At 49.0% G+C, this 22,742-nt stretch overlaps 1 protein-coding gene across 1 annotated transcript in view; it reads left to right on the top strand.

The window, feature by feature from the left end:
- The first annotated feature begins 5,595 nt into the window (after positions 1-5,595).
- LOC142503442 (calcium-activated chloride channel regulator 1-like) overlaps positions 5,596-22,742 on the top strand; it is a 33,276-nt gene continuing 16,129 nt past the window's right edge. The window contains exons 1-7 of the mRNA XM_075615615.1: positions 5,596-5,727; positions 13,422-13,805; positions 14,378-14,518; positions 18,532-18,679; positions 19,525-19,633; positions 21,130-21,307; positions 22,283-22,507. Of these exons, the coding sequence (XP_075471730.1) occupies positions 13,647-13,805; positions 14,378-14,518; positions 18,532-18,679; positions 19,525-19,633; positions 21,130-21,307; positions 22,283-22,507 (960 nt within the window). The 5' untranslated portion in view covers positions 5,596-5,727; positions 13,422-13,646. The remainder of the gene's footprint in view (positions 5,728-13,421; positions 13,806-14,377; positions 14,519-18,531; positions 18,680-19,524; positions 19,634-21,129; positions 21,308-22,282; positions 22,508-22,742) is intronic.

The following is a 22,742-nucleotide window of genomic DNA, read 5'->3' as shown; positions in this document are numbered from 1 at the left end:
CTGTATTTTCATTGAGTGCTGGAGCGTGTGTTTCTATGTTCTGGGATAGCTCTTTCACACATACCTGTTTTTTTTTTTGGTGTGGATTAGTAAAGGATGTTTAATTCCTTCCTTAGGTCCAAAGCAAATACTGTAACTGGGAAATTCCCTGCTTACAAAGCAGTTATCTAGAGGGAAAAGATGAACTTCAAAACTATTTTACATGTGGCTTATAACCTTTTGGCCAAAAGGTTTAGCTAAATGACCCTTATTCATGAGCAGATTAGCACTGAGGTATTGCACTACATGTTGTGCCATTGTGTATGATGCGCTGGCCTTTCTGTTTTTATTTTACATGTATGTTTCATTCCTTATATACTTTGTGTGCTATGATGAGCAGACTGAAAAAGCAAAAACTGTACTGTGCTAATTGTGACGGTAGGGGAAAATATGGCTGCTGTTAATAAAGGTTAAGTCTGCCATTACCCCTACCTGTCAGTAATACATTGGTATTGTATGTTATGTATATATGTGTATATATGTGTACATATGTGTATGTCTTGGCTTGGTTCCAGCACCTCAGGAATCTGGGGTTAATATGTTTGCATAGAATTGTTGCAAATATTATGTTGCAGTCCTACCGACCAATCAGGGCCGGGCATGTAGGCAGAACCTTCCTACCCACCAATCAGGGCCTGGGCATGTAGGCAGAACCTTCCTACCCACCAATCAGGGCCTGGGCATGTAGGCAGAACCTTCCTACCCACCAATCAGGGCCTGGGCATGTAGGCAGAACCTTCCTACCCACCAATCAGGGCCTGGGCATGTAGGCAGCTCCTTCCTACCCACCAATCAGGGCCTGGGCATGTAGGCAGAACCTTCCTACCCACCAATCAGAGCCGGGCGTGTAGGCAGCACCTTCCTACCCACCAATCAGGGCTGGGCATATAGGCAGCACCTTCCTACCCCCCAATCAGGGCCTGGGCATGTAGGCAGCTCCTGAGTGTTGCAATATTATGGTTTAAGTGCATAAAAAGGTGGGAGGGAGACCCCTAGCAGACAGGGAGGGAGACCCCTAGCAGACAGGGAGGGAGACCCCTAGCAGATAGGGAGGGAGACCCCTAGCAGACAGGGAGGGAGACCCCTAGCAGACAAGGAGGGAGACCCATAGCAGACAGGGAGGGAGACCCCTAGCAGACAGGGAGGGAGACCCCTAGCAGACAGGGAGGGAGACCCCTAGCAGACAGGGAGGGAGACCCCTAGCAGACAGGGAGGGAGACCCCTAGCAGACAAGGAGGGAGACCCCTAGCAGACAAGGAGGGAGACCCCTAGCAGACAGGGAGGGAGATCCCTAGCAGACAGGGAGGGAGATCCCTAGCAGACAGGGAGGGAGACCCCTAGCAGACAGGGAGGGAGATCCCTAGCAGACAGGGAGGGAGATCCCTAGCAGACAGGGAGAGAGACCCCTAGCAGACAGGGAGGGAGACCCCTAGCAGACAGGGGGGAGAACCCCAGCAGACGGGGAGGGAGACCCCTAGCAGACGGGGAGGGAGACCCCTAGCAGACGGGGAGGGAGACCCCTAGCAGACGGGGAGGGAGACCCCTAGCAGACGGGGAGGGAGACCCCTAGCAGACGGGGAGGGAGACCCCTAGCAGACGGGGAGGGAGACCCCTAGCAGACGGGGAGGGAGACCCCTAGCAGACAGGGGGGAGAACCCCAGCAGACAGGGAGGGAGACCCCTAGCAGACGGGGAGGGAGACCCCTAGCAGACGGGGAGGGAGACCCCTAGCAGACGGGGAGGGAGACCCCTAGCAGACAGAGCCTGCAGAGAGTTACAGAGGTGTGGTTGTGACAGGGAGAAACTGCAGTGTCCAATTCAGTACTGGTCTCAGGCCTGAAAACCAGTCCTGTAGGCACTGGGTAAAGAAAGAGAGAACAGGGGAAATCTCTGCAAGTAGGTCCCTGTGACTAGTTAGTCAGGGTACCCCCCAGTGTCCCCAGTTGGGTATATGGCCCTGTGACTAGTTAGGTAGAGTACTCCCCAGTGTCCCCAGTTGGGTATATGGCCCTGTGACTAGTTAGGCAGAGTACTCCCCAGTGTCCCCCAGTTGGGTATAAGTCCCTGTGACTAGTTAGGCAGGGTACCCCCCAGTTACCCCAGTTGGGTATAGGCCCCTGTGACGAGTTAGGCAGGGTATCCCCCAGTGTCCCCAGTTGGGTATAGGTCCCTGTGACGAGTTAGGCAGGGTACCCTCCAGTTACCCCAGTTGGGTATAGGCCCCTGTGACGAGTTAGGCAGGGTACCCCCCAGTGTCTCCAGTTGGGTATAGGTCCCTGTGACTAGTTAGGCAGGGTATCCCCAGTTTCCCCAGTTGGGTATAGGTCCCTGTGACTAGTTAGGCAGGGTATCCCCCAGTTTCCCCAGTTGGGTATAGGTCCCTGTGACTAGTTAGGCAGGGTATCCTTCAGTGTCCCCAGTTGGGTATAGGTCCCTGTGACTAGTTAGGCAGGGTACCCCCAGTGTCCCCAGTTGGGTATAGGTCCCTGTGACTAGTTAGGCAGGGTATCCCCCAGTGTCCCCAGTTGGGTATGTGTGATGTTTGTGTCTTTTGTATAGTTGTGGATATGTTTTTCCAATAAATTAATTTTATAAACTCCCGTGTTCTGTTTGGCGATATTGATCCCTGGTATTAGTCCTGGTCTCCCGTGACACTGATAAACAGGACTAGTTTCCTAGAATGAAGGTGCCACGTGTAATTACTAGATAGCGAAAGAGCGTACACTGAAAGGATATTTGGAAAAAGTCAGGACACAAACATATCTTAAGCAAAAATTGTGCCCGGTGTTATTATGTCAATATAATACAATTTAATACAGTACAACAATATCAAACATGTTGTGATATGTGCGATGTTTCCTAACACTTATGGGAGTTTTAAAGGATAATTTCCCCCTGCTAGTCTTTCCCCTCCATGTGTTGGAAACGGGGGTCCCTGGAGCTGAACCTCATTCCTTTACGCCGCGGGCACTCCCTGGTTCCTGAGATACTTCTGGTAAAGGTAGCGCCAGCACCATCCCCTTCAGGGGACACAAAATGGCGGATTAAATCTCCCACATTACGTGAGTGAATAAAAAAGTCACCACATGACCCATCGTGGCTTCCCCTCGGCTCGAGTGATGTGCGGTTTAAATGCCAGAAAGTTCTGGCGCCACCTTCCCCAGTATGTAACTCGAGAACAAGGGGGTCCCCGGTGCTCATATTCAGGAGGTTATGTTCGGGGGCTTCCTGCTTTCCACCTAAGTGCACAAAAATGGGGAGCAAAGCATGGACGGCTCCTTTAATGCAAGAGTCCTGCCCACAAATGTTTTTCAAATTGGGCATTCGGAAAGGGTGACCTTCGGACTTGACCGGCGGTATTTGTTGCTCCGGTGGACGCTTCGGTATCCGAGATATTTACCAGTTTAGTTACCAGTGTTTCCCGGGACATTTACAGAGCCATCCAATGGGAAGCGGCAATGACAGACCCCCAATGTGGTCAACGGCTTTCTCCTGGACCACGGGACCCACGAGATGTGACGTCATTTTGTATTTAGGGAACATGGGGCTCCTCAGAGCTAAAATAAGAGCTGCTCAGGTAGGGAGAACCACCTCACAGAATGCTGCAAAATAATCCATGTGACTTCTATCTTCTCCACGTAAATCTGGGAGCACTGACACTAAGCAGGGACGTTGGGGACAAAATGATTTCCATATGAGGCTGTGAGGGAGTTAGAGGTCAGAAAGCAGGGTTAAGTGACCAGCACAGAATTGTGGCTATAACTTGTGGTATCTTCACACTGTACACATATACTAGTGTAGCCATGCATAATAATGACTGCGTACATCTTCCCTGTTGGCAGTAAGTCCTGGTAAGTACAGGCCTGCCAACAGTAGTTATGGAGGTTTTCCCTCACACCCTGGTGTGGTGCCCTGTGTAAGGAAGGGAGTGGCTGTATGCTCTGAGTCCCTGGATAGTGACATCAGAGATGCGCCTGCCCCCTGAGGTATAAAGGGCACAACACTGACAGTTAGTGTTGTGTTAGCCAGCAGTTGTGTGAAGCAGCTGGTAAAATGTATGCTACGGCATAAGGGATTGGAGGAATACTTTTGTGACCCTAGTGCAGTAACTAGCGGTAGCAGAGTGACCAATCAAGTCTGTCTAAGCCACACTGTGTCCAGGGACCTGGCGCAGTGGTGATCTCCCTAGGAGAAAGGGAATCCCACTTCAATACGGGAGGGCGTACCTGGCAAAGGGACAGCACGGAGAGATGTGCGGCTAGAGCCGGCAGCTGCATGGGGCAGTCTGCTACATCCCAATCCACAATAAAGATGCCGTGTTCAAAGAAACCCCCACTGTGTGAGTGTGAGATTACTCAACAGTGGCAGTCACCACCGAGAAGGAGTTCCTCACCAGGACCATCTCCCTGCGGAAGCATAGATCCTGATGAGGTGGAGGCGCTGCACATGAAGTAAGTTGGACTCGTAACCACTACCTCAGATACCTGTCCTGCTGCCATCCTCTATAACACCAAGCGGGAGACTCAGGAGTCCTGTTACTTGCAGGTGCACCACCACACACGACCTTGTAATGGGGACCGGTTAGACCACACGGGCCAATGTGAGATTGGGTGGGTCAGACAAGGGGGGTCCAGCCGTTACACTAGTACAGTATATTGTATATAGTATTGTTCCCTCAATATCTTTCCATCATCCTGTAGAGTTTTTACAAACAGGTTACCTCCTGATTCAACTTAAATCTGCCTGATTTATCTATAAACCAATCATTAGACTTGAGGCAGACACCGGGGGAGAGCGTGGCTATGCCACGATTCACGTCACCATGATATTTCTAATATTGACTCACTCATTGATTCATTTTACCGCCCCTAGTGGCTCAAACATGAGACAAAAAGGGGGCTATTCATTAACCTCTGATAGTGCAGATTGGGGCAGTATCAGACAGAAACTCACACTAACTTCGCCGTTTAATGAGTAACCTCCCAAATCGTTTTCAAACCATGGGGACTCCTGAAGGAAAAACTAGGGCAGTTTCTATGAATAATAACAACTCTGTTTGTGCTGCCTGAGGCACAGGGAGATAAAGTGACTTGCCCAAGGTCAGAAGGAGCAGACACTGAGGAACCCGGCTCCCCTGATTCACACTCTGTGTCATTGTTCTCAGAGTCTGGGTGGTTACTCGCTGAGCCGCTCATTCAGCGCTGTGTTCCAGGAAAACGCAAGAATTCCGGTCATGTAAAAAAACAAATCAGGGGAGGTTGCTGCTTCAACAACATGCCCATAATGTACCGATTAAGTTGCACCATCAAAGTGGATGTAGAGCAGCTCGTGTTCAGCGCGGGGAGATGTAATTTGATATCTCCTTGAGTTTATCTTTTTAGATCTTGGATTTTCCAGAGGGAGTTACTATTACAGGGGCTGGGCAGTACACACAGGGGCTGGGCAGTACACACAGGAGCTGGGCAGTACACACAGGGGCTGGGCAGTACACACAGGGGCTGGGCAGTACACACAGGGGCTGGGCAGTACACACAGGGGCTGGGCAGTACACACGGGCTGGGCACAGACACTGAAAAGAGGGCGTGCGCTGCAGTATAAAGACTGCACTCTGCTGACATGCTTCTATCTGTGCTGGAACGTGCCTGTGAGGGTTCGGTACACCCCTGCCTGCCTCGGACGCCGGCACTCGGTAAGACAGCCCGCGGCTCCCTGGAATAGAATCTTATTATAAGGTTGTACTTTAGGAGAATGAATGATGCTGTCTTTGGCATAAGAAAAGGAAGCACTTTTTAAAGGAGCAATCCAAGGCACTGAAGCATTGGGGTCTCTGGCGCTGAACCCCATTCATTTCACCCCCGGAGACCCCCTACTTTGGGAGATATTTACCTCCACAGTAGGTGCCGGTAGCAGCTCCGGCTCAGGAAGCGCGGCTGTAAAATGTAACGTCCCCGCGTCCCATGGGCCAATAGGAAGCCGCACCGGTGACGGCGCGGCTTTCTATTGGCCCAGAGGACGCGAAAACTTTCAACAGCAGACATATTGTGAACCCTGGCAGCTGAGGAGAGCGGCTGCTGGCCCCTCATTCACAGGTAAGTATCCCCGGAGCGGCGTGCGACCCCGGAGCGGCGTCCCCAGAGCGGCGTGCGTCCCCAGAGCGGCGTGCGTCCCCGAGCGGCATCCCCGGAGCGGCGTGCGTCCCCGGAGCGGCATCCCCGGAGCGGCGTCCCCGGAGCGGCGTGCGTCCCCAGAGCGGCGTGCGTCCCCGAGCGGCGTCCCCCGAGCAGCGTGCGTCCCCGAGCGGCGTGCGTCCCCGAGCGGCGTCCCCGAGCGGCGTGCGACCCCAGAGCGGCGTCCCCGGGGTGGAAATTAACGGGGTTCAGCTCCAATGCTTCAAAATTGTAAAGAAATGCAACATGTTGGTTGCCGATTTAAACGGGGGCTGTGGATATAACAACGTGTGAGTAAGATCCTGGAATTGCGCCGCTCTTGTGGTTGCAGCGCCGCTCTTGTGGTGGTTGCAGCGCCGCTATTGTATGGTTAAGAATTTCGAAATGATATTATTTGTGCTACATATATAGTTTTGAATCTCTCTCCTTTTTTTTTTATATCTGACACCTGTGAGTATTTTATAATATTTTTGCACGTTACACTTGGGGTTGGATGTCCCCTTTGTCTGACGTCAGTGTGAGTTCTTGTCTAGACCGAGTCCCAGCCCCCCTAACTCTACTCTCTGATAAGGAGGGGGGGGGGTCACCTTTAAATAGTGTTATTTATTTGAACTACTTCACCTAAGAACTTTAACTTTTTCAGCGCTCATTGGAGGGGAAGTTAACAGTTTCATGTTTCACCGCATGAAGTAGCCGTGTTAGTGCAGCTGCGACTGGAGTAACAATTGATATTTTAGGACAAGATTTTGCTAGTTCCCCTCTCTTCCTCGGGGCAGCGATACCGAGTTACAGATGTGAAATAGCAATCTAAGGCAGAGGAGGCAGAGAAGGAACGGCAGAGGGAATAGTAAATAAACAGGGAGGGCAATACATGGATGAAAGAGGTAGTGGGAACTGGAGAGCATGTAGGGCCATCCATCCATCAGCAGTGTGAGGGTGGGGAGGGGTGCAGGGCGGGGCTCATGGAATCCCCGTAAATCAGTATTACCCACCTGAGGAAGAGAGAGAACTCTTGAAAGTGTGTCTTATAATATCAATTGTTTGTCCAAATACAAGAGGTATCTTGCAGAGGAATGACATGGGTAGTACACCTGGAAACGTCTGACCAGTGTGATCACCTGTAAGGAGCCACTGGGTCTGGCTGCTGTGTGGGTCTTTGTCTCTCAGGTCGGATAAAAAGATTTATGTAAAACAAGGGGGCGGCCGCATTAGAGCTGCAATCCCACATAGCCGTCCCAAAAAAAGTTTGTAAAGAAATTAACATCTATTTGCCTATCCTCCTCCCCCCCCCCCCCAAACAAAATATATAACAATGCTAAAAGCAAAGATTTTGGTTCTTAAAAATGAATTACAATTGTAATGTCTTGGTGTCCTCTAAGTTTCTTTGTATTTGCCAGACACGTGTTTTCTTTACCCTACAAGTCAGGAGACATGTAACCCCGCCCGAGTCTTGGCTCTCACCTTGTATACAAATTGGCTTAAAAAAATAGATTTAAAAAATACCTATATTTGTCAGATTTTGGCAAAAAAAAATGCATTAAACACCCAGATTTAACCCCTTATACACCTCACTGACACGAGCACACTGCTCCTTATCTTGCACTGTTAAGTGGCCACTGCAAGGCTCACATTTGACATAAACAAACTGTGAGCCTCACGATACCCTGTCATGATACCCCGTCACGATACCGCGTCACGAGAACCCCACCTCCTGTCAGGGACATGCAGGTTTTTGTTTCATTTTCCCTCTGGCCACACATTGCAAGATCAAAGGTTAAACATTTCAGCAAAGCCAGTACAAACTTGTGCACATCACAAAGGACTTCCTTCTTCATTGTATGGTTTTATAGTGGAGAACAGCTTGTCTTGTCTCCGGGTTAAACTATAATGAGCTGGATTCCTTACGGGTGGAAAACATCAGATGTTTCACTTTCTGTAATATTCTGAGTGTGCGGCCATTTTCATATTTGTGGGAAATTAAAACATATTTATATGTGTCAGATTTTGATATAAATAAAGGCATAAATCACCCAGACGTAACCACATAAACGTGGCATTGTCATTAGTACACTTTGGTCCTGGAAAGCATTCCCCTTAAAGATATATTTATTAAATATTTTACCGGGCGCAAAATATATATTCACGTATGTCCGGGTCACAAATGAATATAGAGACAGCAAATAGTACTTCCCTATACTAGTTTTCTTGATACCTTAGAAGTATTAAATGGATAATTTACAGAATTATCTACGAGGACTGAGTATTCAGCTTCAAGCTGTTTGTAAATGATTAAATAAATGATTCTCAATCTTTTTTGGGGTAGCAATTAGAGATGTATCAACTTGTCCCTTTTCAGTTCACAATTTCTTTGTACAAAATAATTAAAAGTTGAAATTTTGCTACATTTCCTCAAAATTTATTTCAAAAAGTGTAATTTCCATGTGAAATTCGCCGATAATTTCTTTTACCCCCCCCCCCCCTCACACACAGACCTCCTCACTTTCTCACCCCGTCTATTTCTCTCCCTCCCCAATGTATTTCTTGCCCCCACTTACTCCCCCCCCCTCTATCTGCCACTCATTGGGGCCTATTCTAGCAGCTTCGATAACCCATTGAACGGTCTGACATTTGTGTTATCGCGGTGTTCAGAAAGAATCAGAAACCATTTCCACAAGTCTCAAACCGTGAGGCCGGAAAATGCCAATACCGCTCGGGACCGCAGCGATGTGACCTCAGCCTCAAAGTTCTCCCCCGTGCGATCTTGCCGGGGTCTGTAAGGCTGCGTCCCCGCTAGCACTGAGCGGGCGGCGGTTACTTACACATATAGATGTATGTAAGTCCCCACTCACGCTGTGCGCGCGCTCATGCGCGGGCACACACTTGGCGCTTAGGTAAACAAAAAATTATACTTTCCAGCTCACTCAACTACCCACAATGCCCCCCGCTCGCGCGCGTACATTTATTTATTTATTTATTTATTTATAAAATATTTTACCAGGAAGTATTACATTGAGAGTTACCTCTCGTTTTCAAGTATGTCCTGCCCACAGAGCAGGACACCTGGCGGCTATGACGTCACCCGGTAGGTTCGCCCTCAGGGGGCGTGGTCTAGTGCTCTGTCGCGAGTCTTGATCTCAATTCACTTGAGAGCAGGAGAAACTGTCGGCCGGTCACAACCTGTCACATGGTACATCAGCCCATATTATGGCCATGGTTTACCACTGTGCCAATGAATGGGTAGCGGGCGTGGGGGGTTGTGCAGTTGCCCTGGGGAGGGTGGTTAGGCCTCCCAGGTGTTTGCATGGGAGGAGGGTTAACCCTTAATTACTATAGCGGTTAATAACCGCTAAGGTGATTAATGGTTAGTGGCCATTAGTTTGTTTTTTGATTGTACTGTTGCTGCCCACGGAGGACAAGGACGCGGAGGACGGTGATGAGGCGGGCCTTCATCTTGGCAGGATAATGTTTTATTTTTAATGAGCAAATGAGCTATTATCTGGATAATAGTTATTTTGCACATTACTGTACAGTATGTGTTAGGGGAGAAGTTTGTTGGGGGTAGAGGGGGTGGGTGCCCATTCATTGCCATTGGGTTTATCTTTGCTCCCATTGAGGGCATAGGTAACCACACTGGCAATCAATGGGTGTATTGGATAGTATTGTGTTATAAGGTTTATTGGGGGTAGTGGGGGTGGGTGAAGGTGGTATTTGGCCCTCAGTGGGCAAGGCCACCAACAGAAATCATGGGGCCCAAAACAAATGAAAGGAGCAGCTCCCCCTAATCCATAGTGCACCTACCATGTGGGTTGACTGAATGCCTGGGTGGATGACTGCCTGTGTGGATGACTGCCTGTGTGGATGACTGCCCTAGGTGATGCCTTGGTGGGTGGGTGACTGACTGCCTGGATGGGTGACTGACTGCCTTGGTGGGTGACTGACTGCATGGGTGGGTGGGTGACTGACTTACTGCCTGGGTGGGTGGGTGGGTGGGTGACTGACTGACTGACTGAGTGGGTGACTGATTGCCTGGGTGGGTGACTGACTGACTGACCCACACACCCAGGCAATCGGTCGGTGGGTTAATGGGTGACTGACTCCCCCTTTGGATGACTAACTACCTGGTTGGGTGGATGGGTGGGTGACTGTCTTGACTGCCTTGGGTGGGTGACCTTGACCAGGTGGGTGCTGCTTCCTTGCCTCACTTCCCCCGCTGCCCCCGATCCCCGCGGCTGCTGCCCGGGGCAGGAGGTAGACTCGGGGGGGGGGGGGGCGAGACTGGCAGGCTGATCTAGATCCCCCCCTCCTCCCCCAGTAGCATCTAGTTCCCCCTCCCCCCCTCGGCAGCATCTAGTTCCCCCCCCCTCCCCGGCAGCATGTAGTTTCTCTTCCCGCCCCCCCCCCCGCAGCATCTAGTTCCCCCCCCCTCCCCGGCAGCATGTAGTTTCTCTTCCCGCCCCCCCCCCCCCCCCCCGCAGCATCTAGTTTCTCCCCCCCTCGGCAGCATCTAGTTCCCCCCCCCCCCCTCCCCGGCAGCATGTAGTTTCTCTTCCCGAGCACATCTAGTTTCTCCCCCCCTCGGCAGGATCTAGTTCCCCCCGGCCCCTGGTCCCCGTGGCTGCTGCGCGGGGCAGGAGGAACAAGGCCACACACCCTGCACATGCGCGCCGAGACATCTGCTATGCGAATGCGCACGGGGATCGCCGGAATTTTGTTTTTCTTGACACGTTTTTTTTTTTTTTTTAAACCCTGGCACGGTCACGCAGGGGGCCCAAGCGGCTCGTCCCCCTGACTCACCGGGCCCGGGACGCAAACCCCGGCAGACCCATCCCCCCTGTTGGAGGGGTTGGCAGTGGATGTTTATGCTTACCGGTGGGTAGCAGGAGGGGTTAACCACTTCATTAGTAACTGGTAAGGTAATGAAGGGGTTAACTCCTCCCGCAACCCTCCTGCAAAGCCTAAACACCCACGAGCCAAATTGCACCGCTACCCACAATAAACTGGGCATTGGTATTTAGCCCCTTCATTGCCTTAGCGGTTAGCCACTAAGGTAATGGAGCTGCCTGTAAATGTACTGTCTCCGGATCTGGTATTAATGCGGGGGTCTCCGGCGCTGGTATTACTGCGGGGGTCTCCAGAGCTGGTATTAATGCGGGGGTCTCCGGGTCTGGTATTAATGCGGGGGTCTCCGGAGCTGGTATTACTGCGGGGGTCTCCGGAGCTGGTATTAATGCGGGGGTCTCCGGGTCTGGTATTAATGCGGGGGTCTCCGGAGCTGGTATTAATGCAGGGGTCTCCGGAGCTGGTATTAATGCGGGGGGCGCCGGATCTGGTATTAATGCGGGGGTCTCCGGAGCTGGTATTACTGCGGGGGTCTTCGGAGCTGGTATTAATGCGGGGGTCTCCGGGTCTGGTATTAATGCGGGGGTCTCCGGATCTGGTATTAATGCGGGGGTCTCCGGAGCTGGTATTAATGCGGGGGTCTCCGGAGCTGGTATTAATGCGGGGGTCTCCGGAGCTGGTATTAATGCGGGGGTCTCTGGATCTGGTATTAATGCGGGGGTCTCCGGAGCTGGTATTAATGCGGGGGTCTCCGGAGCTGGTATTAATGCGGGGGTCTCCGGAGCTGGTATTAATGCGGGGGTCTCCGGAGCTGGTATTAATGCGGGGGTCTCCGGAGCTGGTATTAATGCGGGGGTCTCCGGAGCTGGTATTAATGCGGGGGTCTCCGGAGCTGGTATTAATGCGGGGGTCTCCGGAGCTGGTATTAATGCGGGGGTCTCCGGATCTGGTATTAATGCGGGGGTCTCCGGATCTGGTATTAATGCGGGGGTCTCCGGATCTGGTATTAATGCGGGGGTCTCCGGAGCTGGTATTAATGCGGGGGTCTCCGGAGCTGGTATTAATGCGGGGGTCTCCGGAGCTGGTATTAATGCGGGGGTCTCCGGATCTGGTATTAATGCGGGGGTCTCCGGAGCTGGTATTAATGCGGGGGTCTCCGGAGCTGGTATTAATGCGGGGGTCTCCGGGTCTGGTATTAATGCGGGGGTCTCCGGATCTGGTATTAATGCGGGGGTCGCCGGATCTGGTATTAATGCGGGGGTCTCCGGAGCTGGTATTAATGCGGGGGTCTCCGGAGCTGATATTAATGCGGGGGTCTCCGGAGCTGGTATTAATGCGGGGGTCTCCGGAGCTGGTATTAATGCGGGGGTCTCCGGAGCTGGTATTAATGCGGGGGTCTCCGGAGCTGGTATTAATGCGGGGGTCTCCGGATCTGGTATTAATGCGTGACAGCTCCGGAGACTCCCGGCTTCAGTCTGTGTTAGAGACCTGTGCACAGGTACATTCAGGGAGACCGTTTTGGGGAAATGAAGCCTATCCCTGTGTAAGGGCTACACTTCCCCAGCCCCTCTCTGCAAGACTGGGAGTGAAGGCCTATCACCCCCAAGTCTCAAGAGGTACCTTAAAGCAGGAGGCCTTTCATGTCAGTCTCTGGGTCTGGATAGTTGTCTGCTTTCCTGGTATCTTGCTATCAGCACACAGCCCTCTTGTGTGCACAAACCTCCTGTGTGCTCAGCCCTCCTGTGTGCACAGCCCTCCTGTGTGCACAGCCCTCCTGTGTGCTCAGCCCTCCCGTGTGCTCAGCCCTCCCGTGTGCACAACCCTCCCGTGTGCACAGCCCTCCCGTGTGCACAGCCCTCCCGTGTGCTCAGCCCTCCCGTGTGCTCAGCCCTCCCGTGTGCTCAGCCCTCCTGTGTGCACAACCCTCCTGTGTGCTCAGCCCTCCTGTGAGCCTGTGTGCTCAGCCCTCCTGTGTGCTCAGCCCTCCTGTGTGCTCAGCTCTCCTGTGTGCACAGCCCTCCTGTGTGCTCAGCCCTCCTGTGTGCACAGCCCTCCTGTGTGCACAGCCCTCCTGTGTGCTCAGCCCTCCTGTGTGCACAGCCCTCCTGTGTGCTCAGCCCTCCTGTGTGCACAGCCCTCCTGAGTGCTCAGCCCTCCTGTGTGCTCAGCCCTCCTGTGTGCACAGCCCTCCTGTGTGCACAGCCCTCCTGTGTTTTGTTTCTATAAGTAAACATATACTGTACAAGCATCTCCAGGGAGCTTATCATTTTGATGAGATTAGACAGACCGTAACCTAATGAGCGAATAAGGAAGAATAGCCAGGGGAATTTTCTTTCACTCTATTGTTAACTGCTTTCTCTCTGCTTCATTATCTCAGAATGTCAATTCATTTGCTGTTGTCAACGTTGAATAAGATACGGAAGTCACTGGAAGAATTCAAGATAGGATACAACTGAACAAGTATATATAAGTGCCGTGTAACCTCTTACCTGCATTACCCAGCGGTACTCGCCTGTGTAACCTCTTACCTGCATTACCCAGCGGTACTCGCCGGTGTAACCTCTTACCTGCATTACCCAGCGGTACTAGAGAGAGAACTCAGATGGAATTGTGGCAGATACTTGCTTTAATCTCAGCATTTCAAGTGCTACATTCAACAGAAGGATCCTTGGTGCAGTTGAAAAACAATGGATATGAAGACATCGTTATTGCAATTAATCCACGAATACCTGAAGATGTTAAATATATTGAAAGAATAAAAGTAAGATACACTTGATTTCACCTGTTTCATGTGTGAGAATGGTGAAAACATTTGCACCCAGCGATGTAAACTTCTCACACATTAACGTTTTTGGCTTTTAAATACACATACTATAATATTGTAGCAAATTTGTTAGACCGACATTTTTCTTGTTAGTGTCTCTATCAAAGTTTGATGTTTGAGATTTCAATTCTAATCACTGCAAGTGATCACTCAAGGTACACCTTGAGAAAGAGCGGAAGCTCGAAACATGTCGGTGGGGGCCTGAGGGCTCATTTTTTTCTTGTTACCATGTACTGACGAATAATAAACCTCTAACTTTTGGGACACACTCTCTAGCAAATTTATTTCGTTTAGCTGTGCTCCAACTCTCCTTTCCGGATACCTAATCACTGCAAGGACATATCGTTTTCATGGCAATGTTTTAGCGAGGGCTTTATAAATTCAAAGTCCAGCATAGAACACCATGCTTTCTGTTCCTTCCTTAACTCTTATCTTTTGGAACTGCCAGTGTCTTTAAGCTGTTTGTATTTATTTATCCTGCCTAACCTTTATTTCCTTTTCGATGGAAGGAAATGGTGACCGAGGCTTCTACCTATTTGCTTCATGCTACAAAGCAAAGACTTTTTATCAGGAGCGCAAAAATTCTAATTCCCCAAACTTGGCCAGAAAATAGCAAATATGAAAGGCCGAAAACAGAGTCATATGACAAGGTAAGACGTGACAATGTAAGATGTGACAATGTAAGACCTGACAATAGTAATGTATATGCATTATTTCTCCATCGCCACAGAACCTAAAGCACAGGCACAATTTCAATCTGAAACAGGGAGGTGCTATGTATGGTTAAAATAACTGGATTAAAATACTTGATAAGATAATAATCAATGATTTATTCAGCTAATAAAGCCTTCTAGAATATATACTGCAGTGCGTGCGCACACACCAGCTATTCTACAGCTATACGGTATATAAAATATGTTAGTAGAATGCAATGAACCACGTTTAATTGTATCTGTATACACCCTTCTCCCGTGCCATCCCGCATCACACTTTTTGGAATACACCCCCTCCCTTTTCTTTTCCCATCACCAAATTTGTTATAACTGAATGAAATTCGGAAAATAAAAAGTTACGGCCGGGGGGGGTGAAGGGCACGGCCGGGGGGGGGGGTGAAGGGCACGGCCGGGGGGGGGATGAAGGGCACGGCCGGGGGGGGGGTGGTGAAGGGCACGGCCGGGGGGGGGTGAAGGGCACGGCCGGGGGGGGTGAAGGGCACGGCCGGGGGGGGGTTGAAGGGCACGGCCTGGGTGGGGAAAGGGCCGGGGGGGGAGGGCCGGCCGGGGGGGGGGTTAAGGGCCGGGTGAAGGGCCGGGTGAAGGGCCGGGCCGGGGGGGTGAAGGGCCGGGCCGGGGGGGGTGAAGGCCCGGGCCGGGGGGGGTGAAGGGCCGGGGGGGGGGTGAAGGGCTGGGGGGGGGGTGAAGGGCTGGGGGGGGGGTGAAGGGCTGGGGGGGGGTGAAGGGCCGGGGGGGTGAAGGGGGGGGTGAAGGGCCGGGGGGGGGGGTGAAGGGCCAAGGGGGGGTGAAGGGCCGTCCGGGTGAAGGGCCGGGCCGGGGGGGGTGAAGGGCCGGGCCCGGGTGAAAGATCCCTTCCCCTGCGGTTACTTACCTCGCACCGGGCCGCGCTCCTCCTCCTCGGGTTCCTCGGCGGTCTCCGTTTCCCCCGGCGATGCGGAGCTGAGACGCTCAGGTCAGGAGGTGGTGAGAGAGCCGGAGCAGCGCTCGCGGGATGGTGAGCTGGGGGCGCGGGCTCTAGGCCTGAAGGTGCGAGCGTGCTCTGGGGGGGGCGGGGGGAGCGGTCTGTGGGAGGGAGCACCGGGAGAGAGGGTGATGTTTGTGAGGTCCCGCGGAGTGGTGATAGGGGGTGGTTCCGTTGTTGCGGGCCAGCCACCGGGAAGGGCGGGGGGGGGTCAAGGCCGGGCAGCCGTTGAGGAGGGTGGGGGGGGGGGTGAGAGGGTGGATGGGCGAGGGTGTGTGTGTGTGTGTGTGTGTGTGTGTGTGTGTGTGTGTGTGTGTGTGTGTGTGTGTGTGTGTGTGTGTGTGTGTGTGTGTGTGTGTGTGTGTGTGTGACCTTTGGCCCGTCACTCCGCCTCAGGCCAATGAGAGGTGTGCGGGGGCGGGCGGGCCAAGGGACCAATGGGATTGCCGCTAGGGACACGAGGAGGGACACAGGGAGACACATACAGACACGGACACATAGGTCACTTTCACAAATATATAGTAGATATATATATATAGCCCCTTTTTCCTATGCCTAAGGGAAACCGCAGGCGACTACGCGTGCTGCTGTTACCTGTCTGCTCACAGGGGGCCTGAGTCTCCGCTTCTGGGAGCCTGGGGTGAGCTCTCTCTCTTAGTGCAGCGCCTCCACCCATGAGGGATCCCAGCGTTGGCGGGATGACTCCTCATAGGAACTAATAGAACAAGAAATCCCCTCGTTAAACGCCACAGTAAGACCCGCTGGTGGTTCTTTAGCAGTCCGGTCATCACATAGAAGCACGGTTGTATAGGGAACAGGGGATCCTTGGGGCTCACTTCTGTGCCTCTGTGCTGTGTCATTTAACCCTTGGCACCCATTGGATTTTTGTCTGTATGTTGTGGCTATACTTATTGCTTAACGACCTTGTTACTGTGCACATCAGACCTTACCTTACCCCTTGAAGCTGAGAGACTCATGCTCAGACCTTGTACTATATGCAATTGCTTCTTATCGGGCTATCTGCATATTGTGATCTGCACATGCACCCCGCTGTTTTGGTAGTTCCGTTTGAGTAGTTCACTTGTACATATTTCTCTTACTATTGCATATACCATGTTACATGAGCATTAAGTGTTCTTTACTACCACCCCCAACCCGCTCCCCTAATAGGGGTCATTGTTTCCATATATTTTAGTCACACACGTTGTATTGATTTTCACTTGTGTTTCGGCGTCATTATTTGATATTATTTCAATGTTATTGTTTTGTATTTTAACAGTGGCTGCCTGTGCAATTTCCTTTGGCTATTAGGTATAACGTAAGCGGGAGTATATGGTCTCCTGTTTGACCCTATGCATTTTTTCTGTTTTTGTGGACACATCAGTTCTTTCACTGGATATTGTATCCTTATGTACATATTTACACTCTTTATGGGACAATAGTTCCTTTGGTGGATACTATATCTTTATGTACATTACTATTTATTTTACCTTGAGTGCAATGTGAAAAGGGGACTGCTGTGACCTTGTCACTTTCTCTGTATCTTGATACGTATATTTTCCCCATGCACCAGTTTTTCTATACATCTTGACACTTGGGTTTGAGCGGTATCTTGCCATCATCTATTATAGAAACAAATAAAGACAGACACATTTTAGGGTCCCTGTTGGAAAGAAAAACTTTGCCAAACAATAGAATCAAGTCAAATGTTTCCTTTAATGGCAGTTACATTTGATTAAACACACTGGAATTGCCCCATTAAAGACTTCCCGACAATATAACAGAGCGCATACAGCAAAGCTACAGAGTCTTAGGCTAAGGCCCCGCTCCCTCAGTCAGCGCGCACGCACTGCAGACAGGCGGCGCGCTGACAGACACAGACCGCGATATGCGGTCTGTAGGGAGCAGGGAGCGGGAAGGGGGCGGGAGTGGGAGGGAGGGGGGCGGGAGTGGGAGGGAGGGAGGCGGAATCTGATCGTGGTGCCGTCCAGCCCCCCACACACATACACACACATACATACACGCACACATATACATATACACATACACACACACACACATACACACACATACATACACACTCACACACTTTAACCCGCAGCTCCTTCCCTGCTCCCTGCCCAAGGCGCCTCCCATCTAGCTCCTTCCCTCCCCTCCTCCCCATTGGCTGACTCGCGTACCACGTCATGCGTCAGCGCCGAAAATCACTAGGATCTTGCAGCATCGGCCGGCTGACGCGTCACAGTACGTAGTCAGCCCTGCCGGAAGGAGGCAGCGGGGGCAGGTACCATTCAGGCAAGGGTCTGGTGGTCCGCGGTCTCGCGGCCACGCGCCTCGCCGGCCGCAGCGGGTTCGCAGCCTTAGGTTGCGTCCACGCTGCTGCTGAGTGCGCTTGGTGCGCTCTCTGCAATTAAAAAATTAAAATCAATTGGTACAGCCATGCTGACGCGCGCTCGTGAGTGTGCATGTACGCTCTCCCAAGCTTGGGGAGACAAACAAAATTGATTTTGAAGCGCGCTCAGCAGCAGTTAATGCGCACACACACACACACACAGCCACACACATTCAGTCACACACACACACACACACACACATTACACACAGAAATAGCCCCGATCTATGACCCCCCGCCCGCGCTTGCAAAATGATGCAGGACACCCTGCGCTCATGCTTGGAGAGTTGGTGATGTCACCGCTCTCAGTGGCAGCGTGGCCGCAGATTTATACAATCAGTAAAAGGTCTGCACCCAAATTAAAGGGGGACATGGTTTGGTTATGACACATTGACATAATGAATGCATTTTTCGAAGTAATCATTAGCTGCTCTGCTGCTGGGCGGGATAATCTTAAGTCATGTGATACTTCAACAGAAAAGGGAACAAACATGAACTAAAGATAAAAGCATTAATGAAAGTAATTACTTCTAACAATGAGTTTATTTTTCTCACGAATACTTTTGATATTGTTAGGCAGATGTTATCATTGCTGACCCCTTCTTGTATGGAGATGACCCGTACACCCTGCAATACGGAGGTTGTGGAGATAAAGGAAAATACATTCACCTGACGCCTAACTTCTTACTGAATAACAAACTGCTCCACGTGTACGGACCTCGAGGTAAATTCAATGACACACGTAGCTTTGTCCATGTATGTAAATACTTAAGCCGTATATAGTGCCACAATGTAATGGGTAATTCTGCTCATGTGTAACAAGTTTCATTAAACATGCTTGAGTTCATTTTAGGATACGTGCAGGGCCGTCCCACCTGTTTGGGCTTTATTCATTGTTTGGCATAGAATTGCACTGTAGAAGTAGAAAATGATGCTAGATCTTGTAAATATTGTTTAGAAACCACTGTTCTAAAAACACAGAGCACTACCAGCGTATATGTAACGGAAGAAGCTTGGCTGGAAACCCGGTTTTATAACCTAATACTCTATATCACCAGAGACAAACGCATGAAACAGATAATGTAACCGGCAGTACGCGTGATACAACAGATTGATTGCTTATATGTGCTAATATGTTCAACTTTTATAGACCTGACGTCATTATATCAACAGAAGGTGGTAAAAGTGCTTAGAATGTTACACAATGTAATAAGAACCGTGCTACTTATCCTGTAACAGATATTTTTTTATTATTTTCTGCTACTAAATTTATTTATGTTGCAACAAGTAAATACTGTATAATCTGCAGGAAATAGGTGATTTTACCATCTAATCTACGAATGCTCATTTTTTGACCAGAATGTGAACAATTTTGAGTCGATGATGGAAAATACCTCTCTGCAAAGCGGCTTTGTTCCTAGGGTACCAAACACAGCTAAAAAGGCGGAGCAGGATATTCATCGAATCTCTTCGCTTATTTATCCTCTGCTCTTTTTCTTGGGTATTTTTGGGGTGTTCCAGAAACAAGAACTTCCTGTGTGCCCCAATGTGTCTGATCTCTCGTTACAGGGCGAGTGTTCGTCCATGAATGGGCTCACCTTCGATGGGGCGTGTTTGATGAGTACAATGACAATCAGCCTTACTACCTTTCTGGGCAACGTCAAGTGGAGGCAACAAGGTGAAACGGGAATGTGTTTGTGTGTGAAACATAACACTCAGATAGATACACTGCCTTATAAGCAGCATGTAGGCCTATTAACACATCTTAAGATGATTAGAATTTGTAGAAAATGTGCATATTACCAGATCACAAAGAAATGATTTTAGTATTGACATTATTTGAGTATACTATCTGTTATTTGTACCTGTTAAATAATTTCAAATATTTCAAACAACATAATCAATGGATACATAAAGGGAGTAGATAAACATATTAGGGTTTATTTAAATGTCACTATGCAAGTGCTTCCTACATTTTATATATAATTAACCCTTTGCCAGATGCTTCTGTATCTGGATCATGGTCTGAATTTGAACAAGCCCCGGGGGGAATTTTCTGATGTATCATTATTTTTTTCAGTTTGAATAATAATAGTATTAAAAAAAACATTGAGATGTATGTATGTATGTATGTATGTATGTATGTGTCTTTATTTATATAGCACCATAAATGTACATAGCGCTTCACAGCAGTAATACACGTGACAATCATATACACGTAAATAACAAATTATACATAATGGGAAGAAGTGCTTCAGACATAAAAGTAACATTAAGAAGAGGAGTCCCTGCTCCATGGAGCTTACAGTCTAGTTGAGATACAATTTCTAAGCAGTAAAACAAATAACTTGTAAAAATAAAAGGTGAAACTAACCCATTCAGTGGCAGACGGGTACATGCCACAATAAGCAACATGTTGTGTGTAATTTCTCATTCATTGCATTGGAATCGGAGAATGATGAACTGTACAAGTCCACATACAGGTGGGACGTTTGGCTAGCGTGGAATCATAAACAAGGGGACCCGTAGCCCTCTAAAAAGGAAAAATTGGTAGGAACTGCGGACAATTTGAATAAAGAAAAAAGATGTATTATGCAGGGGGACCTGATGAAGACGAACCCCAAAACATGGTGCTGTTTTTCTGTATATACAGTACTTCACTCTGCATAATCTTTTTTTTTTTCAAATTATCAGCAGTTTGTCACAATTTTTACTTTTTAGAGTGCCGCGGCCCCCCTTGTATTTGATTAATTCCTGCTGGGTACACGGGTCCCCACCCTAGCTATATTAGCACCTTTCTAGAATGTTGCATTATTATAGTAGGTGAGTGCCCTCAATATCCAATCTTTACAGCGTTGTATCAGAACTTGTTACAATCTCTCACTGGGTACTTTGGTCTTGGAAGATGATGCTTGAAAAAATATCAAATATATGAAATCAGCTTAAACAGCCACACTGGTCACATATGTAGGATACTGTCAGACCTTCACGTATAGTGCGTGGTGAGAATAGCCCGACACAGTATTTGGATGAAAATATTAAATTACGTTTTACTAACGTTAATTTTTCTTTACAATTTCTTTGGGATCCTGGAGAGTGTTAAACTATGGTAAAAAAATAAACAAAACCATAAATCATATTAGAAATAACACGATCTGCCCTTTTCTGTTTCAGGTGCCCTATGCATATTATAGGTCAAAATAAAATTCCAGTGTGTCAAGGAACTGTATGCAAGAGTTTAGATTGTGAGTTCGATTCGGTCACCGGACTTTATGAAGATGGCTGTATGTTTCTGCCTGAGATGAGTCAGACGGTCAAAGAATCAATTATGTACAGTCAAGGACTTCCATCTGTGAGTGGCACTACAAGAATAACAGATGTATAACTGTGACACAGGCCCTGATATACTAAGCAGCGCTAAATGATAAGGTCCCATGTGACCAGTTCTAATAAATGGGCCATACGGTGCCTTAAGACTTGCACCACTTATATTATATGGCCTTTACTGTCCAAGAGGCATAGGACAGTATGCATAGGACAGTATGCTACATTTTATACAGTTTCATTTAGGACAACAAACTAATAGTTATTGGAATACTGTGTTTTTATGAATGTTGACTGTTGGTTTTTGTTTTAATATATGCAGCCTTTGATTACCTTTATTGAAAATGTATTACCTAAGCTGCCGATCGATTGGTTCTCCCGTAATCAATCAGCAAATATCCTGTTTCCAGGGTTCACTAAATGGCTGACTCAGTTTCAAATCAATCCTTCAGTCAACTCAGCAGCGCTACAATGTATTCTCATATTACTACGGTAACATTATCTATTGTTACAGTTTGCAGCTCAAATGGCTGAGAATATTGGCAACAAATTATCACAAACAAAGTGTTACAAAGATCTTGCACTGCTGGGGAAGTGTGCTAAAGCCTGCTAGAGAAATCAAAGGATACTCTGTGTATTAAATCTCATTAAAAATGGTATTAAGAGTTGAATAAAATGTTTTTTTTTAGTAAATATTATCTAATACAACAGAACTTATTTATTTAAAAAAAACACGTAGGATATTGCTTGGATTGCCTCTTTAAATCAAAAATGCTTCTTTAAAATATAGTTTAAAAAACACCGTCAGAAATATTAGAATGAGCCAGTAAAGCAATGGTTTTAAATAACGTATTTTTGGAGAGGTGAAAACATGTTAAATATATTAAAACATTTACTGGATGTCCGCACTATGTGCAGAAGACATAACAATGACCATTTCTAAAAGTGACCTTCCCATTGTTCTGCGTTTCCCCTAACATCCTTTTGTTCTATTTCTTTGCAGGTGCACGAGTTCTGCAATCAAAGTAACCATAACACAGAGGCTCCGAACCAGCAGAACCGAATGTGTCACTTCCAGAGCACGTGGGACGTCATCATGCAGTCCCCTGACATGAAAAGCACTTCTCCCCTGGGTGACCCAAACATCCCGGCTCCGTCCTTCTCACTGCTGCAGTATAAGGAGAGAGTGGTCACTTTGGTTCTGGATGTTTCCGGAAGCATGGAAGGGGTACGTTGTCCATACTAACATGCTTGTTAATGTCCTGTATATAGTCAGGTTGCCAACTCCAGTCTTCAAGAGCTACCAACAGGTCAGGGTTTTAGGATATCCCTGCTTCAGCACAGGTGGTGCAGTCTTCGACTGAGCCACTGATTGAGCCGCCTGTGCTGCTGTTTGCTCCCCCGGTATAATCATATCTATTGGGTGGAAAAACATCATATTTTAGACGTTTACTCTCTAAGGC

Source organism: Ascaphus truei, chromosome 10, assembly GCF_040206685.1.
Source record: "Ascaphus truei isolate aAscTru1 chromosome 10, aAscTru1.hap1, whole genome shotgun sequence".
NCBI classification, from domain to species: Eukaryota; Metazoa; Chordata; class Amphibia; order Anura; family Ascaphidae; genus Ascaphus; species Ascaphus truei.
Note: the sequence above shows the minus strand (reverse complement) of the source record. Positions and strands in the feature narration are given on the sequence as shown.